The sequence below is a fragment of the Lissotriton helveticus genome, chromosome 2_1 (genome assembly GCF_964261635.1).
Source record: "Lissotriton helveticus chromosome 2_1, aLisHel1.1, whole genome shotgun sequence".
NCBI lineage: Eukaryota > Metazoa > Chordata > Amphibia > Caudata > Salamandridae > Lissotriton > Lissotriton helveticus.
In genome coordinates this window covers 1,313,817,369-1,313,829,481 of record NC_136059.1, presented here as the reverse complement: position 1 = coordinate 1,313,829,481, position 12,113 = coordinate 1,313,817,369, and the positions used below count along the sequence as shown (strand labels likewise).

At 45.8% G+C, this 12,113-nt stretch overlaps 1 protein-coding gene across 5 annotated transcripts in view; it reads left to right on the top strand.

The window, feature by feature from the left end:
• The window catches only part of LOC144818631 (poly [ADP-ribose] polymerase tankyrase-1), a 682,266-nt gene that overhangs the window by 367,938 nt on the left and 302,215 nt on the right, over nt 1–12,113 (top strand). For 3 of the 5 annotated variants that reach the window (XM_078676238.1, XM_078676236.1, XM_078676234.1), the window contains one exon: nt 9,934–10,079. In XM_078676238.1, the coding sequence (XP_078532364.1) occupies nt 9,934–10,079 (146 nt within the window). The remainder of the gene's footprint in view (nt 1–9,933; nt 10,080–12,113) is intronic. The other 2 variants (XM_078676237.1, XM_078676235.1) reach the window with 1 other exon arrangement.

The following is a 12,113-nucleotide window of genomic DNA, read 5'->3' as shown; positions in this document are numbered from 1 at the left end:
ATTAGGTCTCGTGCTCCGATGGGGCATGAAACCCGACTGGTCCGGGTGGACCAACGATTGGATCACCGCCCCCAGACACGTAGCAAGGATCTTTCCGAGACCTTTGTCTCGTAGTTGAGAAGGGAGATAGGCCTGTAGGAGCCACAGATGGTATGTGGCTTTTTTAAACTCATCTCGCACAGGCTAAGAATCCTTTTTTATTACTTTTTTAGGTCTCCGCCTGCAAAAAACTGTGCACATGTGCAGTCTCGCTTGCGAGACTTAATGGGGTGAGTAAAGCATCTCTAGCGAGGTTAAGCCCGCCCCTCTTCTCCATTGGCTGGCCTCCTAAACGATGGCCAGCCATTGGAGAAGAGGTCCTAGTGACGTTCTTCTTTCAAATTATTTCTATATAAGCCCCGTCCTTTTCAGATTGGGGGTCGTGTTTTTGACTTTCTTTCTAGGATGTAAACAACAGTCAAAAACACGCCCCCCAGTCTGAAAAGGACGGGGCCTAGATAGAAAGAAGAACCATTTGTATCTAAGCCCCGTCCTTTTCAGACTGGGAGGCGTGTTTATGACTGTTGTTTACATCCTAGAAAGAAAGTCAAAAACACGCCCCACAGTCTGAAAAGGACAGGGTTCAGAGAAAAATGGCGAGCGCTTGTTATATAGCGCAAACTCGACCCGAAGGTATCCGAGCGCGCTTTACATGAGCACCGGTTGCATTACAGACAGACAAGTTCAATTTTAGGCACAGGGTAGATTAAGTGTTTTGCCCCGAATCACAGAGGGGGTCTTTAATTATTTGAGTTGTGTTGTGAGCCAATTGGACTCTACATTATATTAATTCAAACTGTTCCCGTGCTCTGTGCATTATCGGAGCTTTGCAATCCGCAATCCATCTATTCTTTCCTCTTTCCTTTCGGATGAGGAGACACAATATCCTGCAGTGAAGCCAGTTTTTTGCCCTGCAATCCCCCCGGCACTAATTAGGCACGAGAGCCGCTAGCCGTGCTGCAGATAATTGCACAATAAGTGTGTGATCTTGTTTGGTCGAGAGGCGTTAAATAACCCGTGATTTATAGCGCTCAGGGGAGCGCTGCGGTGAGGGCACGGTGGCAATACGGAACCGGTCCAATTAAGTAATGTGATTTGCACGAGTTCTCATTACCAGCCTTATAAAGTGTCCCTGCAGAGATGTTGCAGCCGTAAATAAAGTCTGGTAGAGAAGGACTACGGGGGTAGATGGATGTCTTGATTAATGAATAGGTGGGAAAGAATTGGACAAATGAATCACTGTTGTCCAATCATGGTACCCGAGGGCCGGATCCATGCCACATTTCAGGATAACCATTGGCAATGAAGTGATTCATTTCTGTGGATGTATTCCAGTTGGGTAGCCTTAAAATCTGGCATGGACCACTTGCTCATTAATCAATGGACGCCGCCGGGGAGAATGAATGGCCGTAGTGTGCATGCTACCCAGTCATTATCAGAGCTCTCAGTGTTTGCTAATCCATGTGTAAACAGCTCTTTCAGTCCATGTTTTTGTTGTACATTCTGGAACTTGTAGTCCTGCTTATCTCATCTTGAAACTAGGACTATAAATCCCAGAATGCAAAGCAAAACGTGGACTGAATTACCTATTCACACATGAACCGGGGAAGCTTGAGAACTATGAACTGGGAACATCTAGGCACTGACTCTGCAAAGGCCATGATATTGCTTTCATTAGAGAAATATTCTTGGTAATTTGGCAAATTCTGTGTCTGTAGTTGCCAAATCACTGAGCTTTAGGAGTACATCATGTTTGTTGTAGTATACAATATTGTTTTTAGACAAGCCAGTTCATTCATGTAAGTCAACACTGCATGGAATTGTTAAATGAAAGCCCGGACCTGGAAAAATGGTGTTGGGTCGCCATGACTATATCAGGCATTGGCAACCATATGTGAGGAAATTGCATGATGTGTGAAAGTGTGGATTCCTACTATGAGTGTGTGGAAATCTTGCAGAGTCCTTCTCTCAGCTCTCTACCGATCTCCACTGAAAGGACAGTCTACCTCCAGTCGCCCCGGCTTACCCGTGGGTTAAACTGGAGGCATGCCGCAGATTAAAGCTCTCATCCGGCGACGTCGAGAGCCCGCATCGCCATCTTGAGGAAACTCTGCCGCTCTCGGGTCCCGTCATCACGAGCCGGAGTTTCCCAAAGACTGATGTCCTATTTTGTCCCAATCGGCTGGCCAAGGTGTCAGGAATAGACCGCAGCTCACAGCAGCCACTCCTGTCCGCCAGAATACAGCGGGGGTCGGCGGCATTGCGGTGCACCTCCTTCAGCACCAGGTGCGTACTCACAGCTCCCTGGGTGCCATCCAATAATGAAATGAAAATGTGTTCGAGGCATGTGGGCTGCTGAATTCATATCTGTGCATAGATCGCCGCCTAGTGTTGGGTCCGGATGATTGCACATTGTTGTCCTGGAAGAGTCTTCGAAGTATCACGAAATAGGTGGCTCCTCCCTCGGACTACAGTGCGCATGGGCATCCTCTCCATCCTTAGATTGTTTTTTTCCGCCATTGGGTTCGTATGTACCTTCCAGCACTCCAAGTTTGGAATCGAAATAAACTTTTCTAAAAGGCCAAAAGGCCTTCGGTTTCGTCGGTATTGTTTTCGATCGGTACCGAAAACTTTCTTCAACATTTGTTTGCACTCCGGTCGTCGAATTGGGCCGTTAGGCCTTCTCGACGCCACGTGGACCGACGGTCGATGGAACGAAGTCCATTCAAATACTGCCAGCAGTGCAACTCAAAGTGCCCGCACACAGATAAGCATCCTGTATGCAACAAATGTTTATCTCCAGATCATAATGAAGATAATTGTCTAGCTTGTGCCCAGTTCCGGTCCAAAAAGACGATCCGGAATCGGCGGGCGGCGAGGCAAGAAATGCAGAGGTCGGCACCAGAGCCGGAGAATATCTTAGACAATGAGGAAGAACTAGTTGACGCCGAAGACTCGGATCAAGAGGAAGATCTATACTCCGAGCACGAATCTGAATATTATATCGACGAAGAAGAACAAATCATCTATCGAAGACTCGGATGACAACGAGGGGCAAACCGGGAGTACACTGCCCCATATAGACACTACACCTATATCAGAGACTCCGGTCGAGGCATCGCCAACAGGCCTTAGCCAAGATCTAAAAACTGGTTCTATAGCCCCGCCATACCGCCCGGCTAAGAACATCCAAAAAGAGCCTTCTGAGACACGTAATTCCATCGAAACCGAAACTCATCAACACGACAGTCTTCGGACCGAACGTCGTCGAACCGAAGGTGATCAAGCCAAAGGGCGCCGACCCGAAGGCCACCATTCCAGAAAAACCTTCGAAGCCAAAGGCCGCCGAATCGATCAAATCGAGTTCGACTGCCGAAAAGGGAAAGAAGCCTGTCGACAAAGGCAATAGGGCTATGCCCAAGGCGGTCGTCGAACCGAAACCTAAGGTAGACCAGACCAAACCGCTCGAGCCGAAGCCCATCGATCCGAAGAAGGGCATCGAGCCAAAGCCGCAGGCTCCGAGGACACCTCTAAGGCCGAAAGAAGTTACCGAACCGATGTAACCGCTCGGTCCGAAAAAAGTGTTGAAACCTGTAAAAGACATCGGACCGACTAAACCTGTCGGAAAGCCTCAAAACTGATACAGGCACCAAAAGCGGTCGAACCAATTAAAGGCATCGAACCGAAGAAGGTCACACCTAAAACAACGGCGCCAAGGGAAAAGACTGTGGAAGAGGAGATCATCCATCCAGACCCCTCCACAGAAGATCATTCCAAGCTATATATTGACCCAAATACTGGGAAAGTGACTGTTTATACAAAGAAGAAAAGACCAGTGCCTGCTGAAGACTTTTCTAGAATTCCTCTCAAAAAGAAAAGGGACTGTGCAACCTCTCCTTTTCTTTTCCAACCTATCTCTCAAGCAATGCCTACTACTCCATATGCCCCATACTCACCTGCACGCTCTGACCAGAACCCAGATGAAGATCAGGATGCAGATGTGGGTTTCGGATATCCACAAAACCTATATATAGACCCCAATTCACAACCATGGTGTGGGGGGTGAGCCAGACACTGAAGGGGCTCTACCCATTACAGACCCTACTGTATACCCAGCTAAGCCATCACCCACAGAAGACACAGTGGCTTTTAACTCCTTAATAGATAGAGCAGCAAGCTACCATAATGTAGACATGCATTCAGATGCTATAGAAGAAGATTTTCTATTTGATACGCTGGCTACATCAGAAAAAAGTGTGACAACACACCCCATGTTAAAGGGCGTCCTAAAGCACGCAAATTACATATTCAAGGACACTGCTAGGGCACGTGTCATCAACCCAAGAAGAGAGAAGAAGTATAGGGCTGCACCAGTAGACCCTACTTACATTAGGGGACAACTACCTTTAGACTCATTAGTGGTATCCAACGCACGAAAGCGTGCTAATTCACAAACTACTGGAAAAGCTCCTCCTCCTGACAAGGAGTCCAAAATTTTAGAAGCATCAGGCAAGAGAGTAGCAGCTCAAGCAGCAAACTCATGGAGAATAGCCAATACTCAGGCTTTGCTGGCCAGATATGACAGGGCACACTATGATAGTTTAGAGGGACTTCTCCAACACTTACCTGAGCCTTACAAGGAGCAGGCAGATGAACTTATACAGGAGGGAAAGCTCATCACCAATGCCTCCATTAAGTGTGCTCTAGACGCGGCAGATACAGCTGCCAGATCTATCAACACAAGCGTACTGCTTAGGAGGCACGCATGGCTTCGCATATCTGGATTTAAGAATGAAGTACAGGCCACAATTCTTAACCAGCCTAAAATCCAGATTTTTTGTTTGGTCCAGCAGTTGGCTCAATTCTGGACAAAATGAAAAAGGATACTGAGACTGCAAAGTCCATGGGAGCTCTTCAGTCCCAACAACACAGAGGCTACTTTCGTCGCTCCACTTATAGAGGAGGAGCGCGAGGTAACACATCGCAGCAATCCTCCGCATACAAAACTAATACGCAATCCACATACAATAATAACACAAACCGGGGTGGATACAGAGGAAATAAAAACAAGGGCAGAGGTCGTGGAGGCAATGCCAATAGATCCTCCACTAACACCAAACAGTGACTTCTTGGCACTACCCCCAGACCATATAACACCGGTCGGGGGAAGACTACAACAATTCCTGCCAGTCTGGTTAAACATCACTACAGACAAGTGGGTCAGGCAAATTATCCAACATGGCTATTGCCTAGAACTCACATCAACACCACCCGACATACCACCCGTACACCGTCCAATGTCACAGGAACATATAACATTACTGCAGCAAGAGGTCATCAGTATGCTGCAAAAGGGGGCCATAGAACCACTCCCACTCCAACATCAAGGAACGGGAGTATACTCACTATACTTCCTCATTCCAAAAAAGGATGGTTCTCTCAGACCAATATTGGACCTCAGGCCCCTCAAACTGTACATTTTATCAGAGCATTTCCACATGCTCACTCTGCAACAAGTCTTACCATTGCTGCGTCAGGGAGACTTCCTAGCAACTCTAGACCTCAGACGCATACTTCTATATACCAATACACCCTGCTCACAGAAAGTATCTGAGGTTTACTATTCAAGGACAACACTACCATTTCAAAGTCCTACCATTCGGTGTAACAACAGCTCCACGGGTGTTCACCAAATGCCTAGCAACAGTGGCGGCACATCTCAGGAGACAACACATTCATGTGTACCCATATCTGGACGATTGGCTAATACACGCGCTATCAGCCCAGCAATGTGCCAGCCACATGTCAAAGACCATTCATCTCCTGCACAGTCTAGGCTTCTCGCTAAACTACCCAAAGTCACACCTACAGCCCTCCCACGTCCAACAGTACCTGGGAGCGACAATAGATACACTAGTAGCAAAGGCATATCCCAACGCAGCACGGATCAACGGAATGCAAATGTTAATCCAAAGGTTCAGACCACAACACTCATTGCCAGCTCGAGTGTTTATGCAACTAATAGGCATGATGGCCTCGTGCATATTCATAGTCCCTCATGCCAGACTACACTTGCGTCCGCTACAGGAGTGCCTAGCAAGGCAGTGGAACCAGGCTCAGGGACAATTAAAGGACCTAGTGTTGGTGACCAGTCGGGCATACAACTTTCTGCATTGGTGGAATCCACAAAACCTTTGCAAAGGTCGGCTATTCCAGGAGCCTATCCCACAAATAGTGTTAACAGCGGACGCATCCCTGCTAGGCTGGGGAGCCCATGTCCTGCATTACACAATCCAGGGACTATGGACTATACAACAGAAAAAGATGCACATCAACCTTCTAGAGTTGATGGCGATCTTTCTAGCCCTAAAAGTGTTCAAGAAACACTTATGCAACAAGACTGTGTTGATCCGGACGGACAACATGACAGCTATGTATTATATTCAAAAGCAGGGAGGAACACACTCCCCACAGCTGTCGCACCTGGCGCAAAGCGTGTGGAAATGGGCCATTCAGAAGAACATGTTTCTCATGGCAGAACACCTCCCAGGCAAGGACAATCAAATAGCCGACCTGCTCAGCAGGCACAGTCAACAGATGCACGAATGGGAGATTATGTTTGCCACAAGGGAAAACGCAAAATGCCAGTACTTTGCCGCCAGGTTCCCACATCCGCAGTCGCAGGGCAATGCGATGTGGATGAACTGGTCAGGCAAATTTGCGTCCGCTTTTCCCCCAGCTCCATTAATACTGCTAGTTGCACGCAAAATGCGCCAACATTCGCTGACGCTAATCCAGGTTGCTCCCACGTGGGCAAGGCAACCATGGTACACAACGTTCCTAGAACTGTCAGTGGTGCCTCATCAAAGACTGTGACTCACACCCAGTCTTCTAACTCAGAACCATTGCGAAATCCAACACCCAGACCCGCAACAGCTGAACCTGGCGATCTGGCTCCTGAGATCCTAGAGTTTGGATACCTCAACTTGCCTCCAGACTGCATGCATATTATCAAAGAGGCAAGAAGACCCACTACCAGGACATGTTATACAGCGAAGTGGAAACGTTTTGTCATTTACTGCAGTAACGACATAAACCCATTAGATGCTTCTACACAAAACATAATTTGCTATCTGTTGCACCTACAACGTTGCAATTTAGCCTACTCATCCATCAGGATACATTTAGCTGCGTTAGCAGCATATCTCCAAAACAAGCAACACCTTTCACTGTTTAGAGTGCCAGCAATTAAAGCATTTATGGAAGGACTCAAACGAGTAATTCCACCAAAACACCCACCTTCACCAGTCTGGAATCTAAACATCGTTTTAACCAGACTTATGGGACCACCTTTTGAACCATTACACTCATGCGAACTACTATTTCTTACTTGGAAGGTGGATTTCCTTATTGCCATTACTTCACTTAAAAGAGTTAGTGAGCTGCAAGCCCTAACTATTCAAGAGCCATTCATTCAAGTACATGCAAATAGAGTAGTTCTCAGAACAAACCCTAAATTCATGCCAAAAGTGATATCCCATTTTCATATAAATCAAACAGTAGAACTGCCAGTGTTCCTTCAAAATCCACAGACAGTAGCTGAAAGGGCCTTGCATACTCTAGATGTCAAGAGAGCTCTGGTATACTATATAGATAGAACTAAGGCATTTCGAAAGACAAAACAGTTGTTTGTTGCTTTCTGACCGCAACACAAAGGCAACCCTATTTCAAAATCAGGTATAGCCAGATGGATCGTTAAGTGCATTCAGATATGTTATTTAAAGGCAAAACGCACCTTAACAGTTCCCCCTAGAGCGCATTCTACACGCAAACTAGGGGCATCCATGGCTTTTTTAGGGAATATTCCTTTACACGAAATTTGTAGAGCTGCCACATGGTCAACCATACATACATTTACCAAACACTATTGTGTAGATGTACATTCCAAACAGCAAGCTGCTGTAGGACAGGCTGTTCTCAAGACTCTTTTTCAGACTGCTGCAGCTGACACAGGCGGCCACCGCTAGGGGAGATACTGCTATACATTCTATGCACAGATATGAATTCAGCAGCCCACATGCCTCGAACGGAATATGCTACTTACACATCTGTTCTTGGCATATAGGGTGCTGACATTCATATCGCCCACCAACCTTCACGGTGCCTGTCGCAGCTGTAGCATTCACTCTTTGCATGGACATTGCTTACTGTACTATACTCCATCTCTGCCACAATAGCGAAAAAATCTAAGGATGGAGAGGATGCCCATGCGCACTGTAGTCCGAGGGAGGAGCCACCTATCTCGTGATACTTCGAAGACTCTTCCAGGACAACAAAGTGCAATCATCCAGACCCAACACTAGGCGGCGATCTATGCACAGATATGAATGTCAGCATCCCTACATGCTAAGAACAGATGTATACTGGTAAGTAGCATATTCCTTCCAGAACCGGGAGGGCTAGGGTGAGCAACAGAGGAATGGAAGGGGCGGGGAAGGGAATCCGGTGGAGGGAAAGTAATGCAGGTTGGGCATTTGAGGGGGGTAAGCAGCATAGAGAGAGCAATAAAACACATGCGCACTCATGGAGTATTCACCACAGTAACAACACGGGAATGGGGTTTTCATAGGCCGTTGTACAGCAAAAAAATGTACAGTGCCAGACTTCATCCTCCGCTTTCTCATGGGAATGCGGAAAGCAAACTCAACTGAGGGTGCGCCCTTGCACTGCGAAGTTGGAGAGATTACCTCGGGATCTCCGCTCATTGCGATTTCTCTTGGTTTTGATTCAGGCGACCTCTGCTGTACAAAGTCTTGAACATATAGAGGTGTAAAACAACCACAAATAGCTGAAATTTTTTAATTTGCGTATTGTGACATTGCTGCGCCTTCAGAGAGCTGTGTCGCTCTGTGTGTGGCTCTGTGTGTGGCTCTGTGTGTGTGTGTGTGTGTTTGTGTGGCTCTGTGTGTGTGTGTGGCTCTCTGTGTGCAAATGCAATAGGTCTCGCATTTGCGAGAGATTAAGCTATTGGCATTGTAAATGACAGTGCCATTTATCTGTTTTCAAAACCAACACATAAATAAAAATGTCATTTACAATGCCAATAGCTCTAACTTTTGCAAAGGCGAGACCGTTGCATTGTAAATGCTTGTTTTCTTAATTGTAGGCTCCCAGCTTTGGTAAAGTCTGCCATCTAGCCAGAAAGGCTGGTTGGTGGTGTGACGGACATGTCCTCCTAGCCGACTCTTGTTTCCATTCAGTTTGGATTGCGGTCTTCCCCAGTATCTGTGCTCAGTCACAGTACTATACTTCGAGGAACAACTGTACTCTGTAATTCAAGTTAAACCATTATCATATGATTAAGGAAATTATTGTGCTTTGCCACCAGAGTGAGAAAAGAGAAAGCAGCCTATATGAAAGCAAATCTCTCTGAAAATCAAAACACAAGTACCAATACTTCAATTAGCACCTGTCCAATAGGGTTCTCTAAAAGCAACATTACATCCAAGTGAAATGTTAGGAAGACCAAAAGACCTCTTTTCCTGCGGCTGATATAGCTCCTTCCAAAATTGAAATGCAGTGAAACCGTTCCAGCTCACTTTAAGTGGTCACACACTGGCGCAAACCAAAGTTCGAAGGCCCATTAGAATAGAAAAAAGGGACCTGCTCCAAAATATTGTATCTATTTGCCAAAGCATTACATAATGGGGCCCTGTACAGTGAGTGTCATTTAACATGCATGTTGCAGTCAGACTATTACTGTTCGCTATCCTTTGATGTAATATTTCTCATGGGTTAAGATGTCCTGCAGTATGGATCAGATTCTATACTTTACTGTGAGAAAAAATGACCTTCTTTCTTTCTCTTCTCTTTTTTGATTGTGTTGTCCAATAGCAGCTTTGCAGCCCTCAAAATGTAAATTGTAGAGACCTGGAGGGACGCCATTCAACGCCTTTGCATTTTGCAGCAGGTTATAACCGTATCTCTGTTGTTGAATATTTACTGCACCATGGGGCTGACGTGCATGCCAAGGACAAAGGGTACGTAATCTGTGGGTCTTAAATGTATTCTTCTCAATTAATTTGCAGGTCTCTGCCATGTTTGCCGTTATTAGGTAAACCAGTGCTTGCTTTCAGCCTCCTGGTCGATGAAATGTAACTTTTATTACCGTTCTTGTTTTGCTTCAAGTAACTTCACCCTTACCTGCAGTCATTCTACAAATAATGATTTATAAAGGTCAGTTTGGGATTCCAACATGTTTGGAGCACGAGCCACATGCCATATCATAACAGAAAACTGGCTACTGTATCTGTTAGTTCCCAAGTCCATGCTGCTTGAACTCTGTTACATCCCCAGTACCCCTTCCATTTAATGTCCCTTTTCTTTGCTCTAATTAATTTTCACTCCCAAGTACTTTCTTTTTTCCGGATATTCCAATGTATGGGATGGTAGGCCAGCAAATATCACATTCTTCATTAAGGACATCAAATCAAGAGGCATACCTCCTGGATTGTGTGGTGCAAAGTCATGACTTAATCTTTCTTTCTCCATCCATTACCATACCTTTGCCCTTTTTGGCTGGTAACTACTTGCTCTATGGACTTGTTCTAGTTAAATCACCATCTCAATCTGGACCTTCCACTGCCATCTTTAACCATGTTGTCTCAGTGCAAAAGTTTCACCACTTCTTTCACTCCTCTTATGTTAACAGTTGAGCCAACCAGCTCGGTAGTATTCTCAATTCTGTGACAAGTTAATTGTTCCAGTCATTACTGCCATAATGAATATGCATTTGTCATCAATTATTGTCATACTTCATGATATACTTCTCAAACTAGGAGAAATTAGGTATTTTTTAATTCTGCCCGTCAATTAGGCGGCAAAGCCACACTAAAGCAGTATTCCTTGTTTTTCTCCTCACAAAGGAAACTGGATTTAAAAAATCACTTAACATTTCAATGCACCAACTTACTTTGCATTGTAAGAATTCAAATCCAAATAAATAATTGCTAAGATTCTCCAGTATTTGGGTGTCTTTCATAGATTCACATGCTTGAATATTCCCCGTCGTCGAAGTGGGAGCCCCACGGTAAATAAATTAGCAAAAACCAACAATATATGTATATAGAAACCTAATTATATACATTCTAAAACCATAAATACTTATAAGTACCAAGGATAGCAATAACACATAGGAATACATTAGAAGAAAAAAACACCTTCCTTACATATCCAAGTCATTATGTTAGTCCAAACTACAACCAATCAGGCGCAAGCACCCCTCTAGAACCTTCTTCTCAGAGGCTCAGGCCCTCCGATTTTCTACCGCACGTCGTGTGAAGGGAGTCTCCCTGAGCGCTGCTCAGTTTTCAACTTCCTTGCTGATTTCTTCTGTTTTCTGAGATGTCTTCAAGTAAGAAGTTTTTGTTTCGTCCATGTGCTTCTTGTGGGAAGTTGCGACTCTTCTCTGAGGACCCTCACAAGAAGTGTATTTATTGCCTCTATCCAGAGCATGAGGTAGGCAAATGTAAAATTTGCAGGACTTTCTCCACCAAGACCCTTAAGGACAGGGAGGGGCGTCTCCTCCTTTGGTTGCAGAGGTTGAAGGAGAAGGCTTCACCTCTTTCTGATGCAGAAAGCCTTGCGTCATTTGGGTCTAGAGCCACCTCAAAACGTAGCAGTGTGCAGGATATGCCATCTCCATTCCTGAAGAAGAAGAAACTTGAATTCCAGAAGGCTTCTGCTGTGTCTTCTCCTCTTCCTGCTACGCCTGCGCCCTCGAGATCTGACTCTCGGGCGTCCACGGCTCCTTCTACGCATGTTTCCCTTACAAAACGTGCAAAATCGTCGATGGGACCGTCGACGGTCGCTCCGACGACGAAATCTGCCGTCTCTACCTCTCTGATGTGCTAGCGAGTCGGCGGCGGCTGCGTCGACGTCATCAGTGTGGACATTGCATGCACTGGTTTTTGTCAGCTTGTGGGGGTGGCCGATTTGCGACGTCAGGCTAGCTTCGTTCCACCTCTTTTCGCCAGGAGGTTCAGGCGAAGATCCTCAACATGCCCTATGACGGC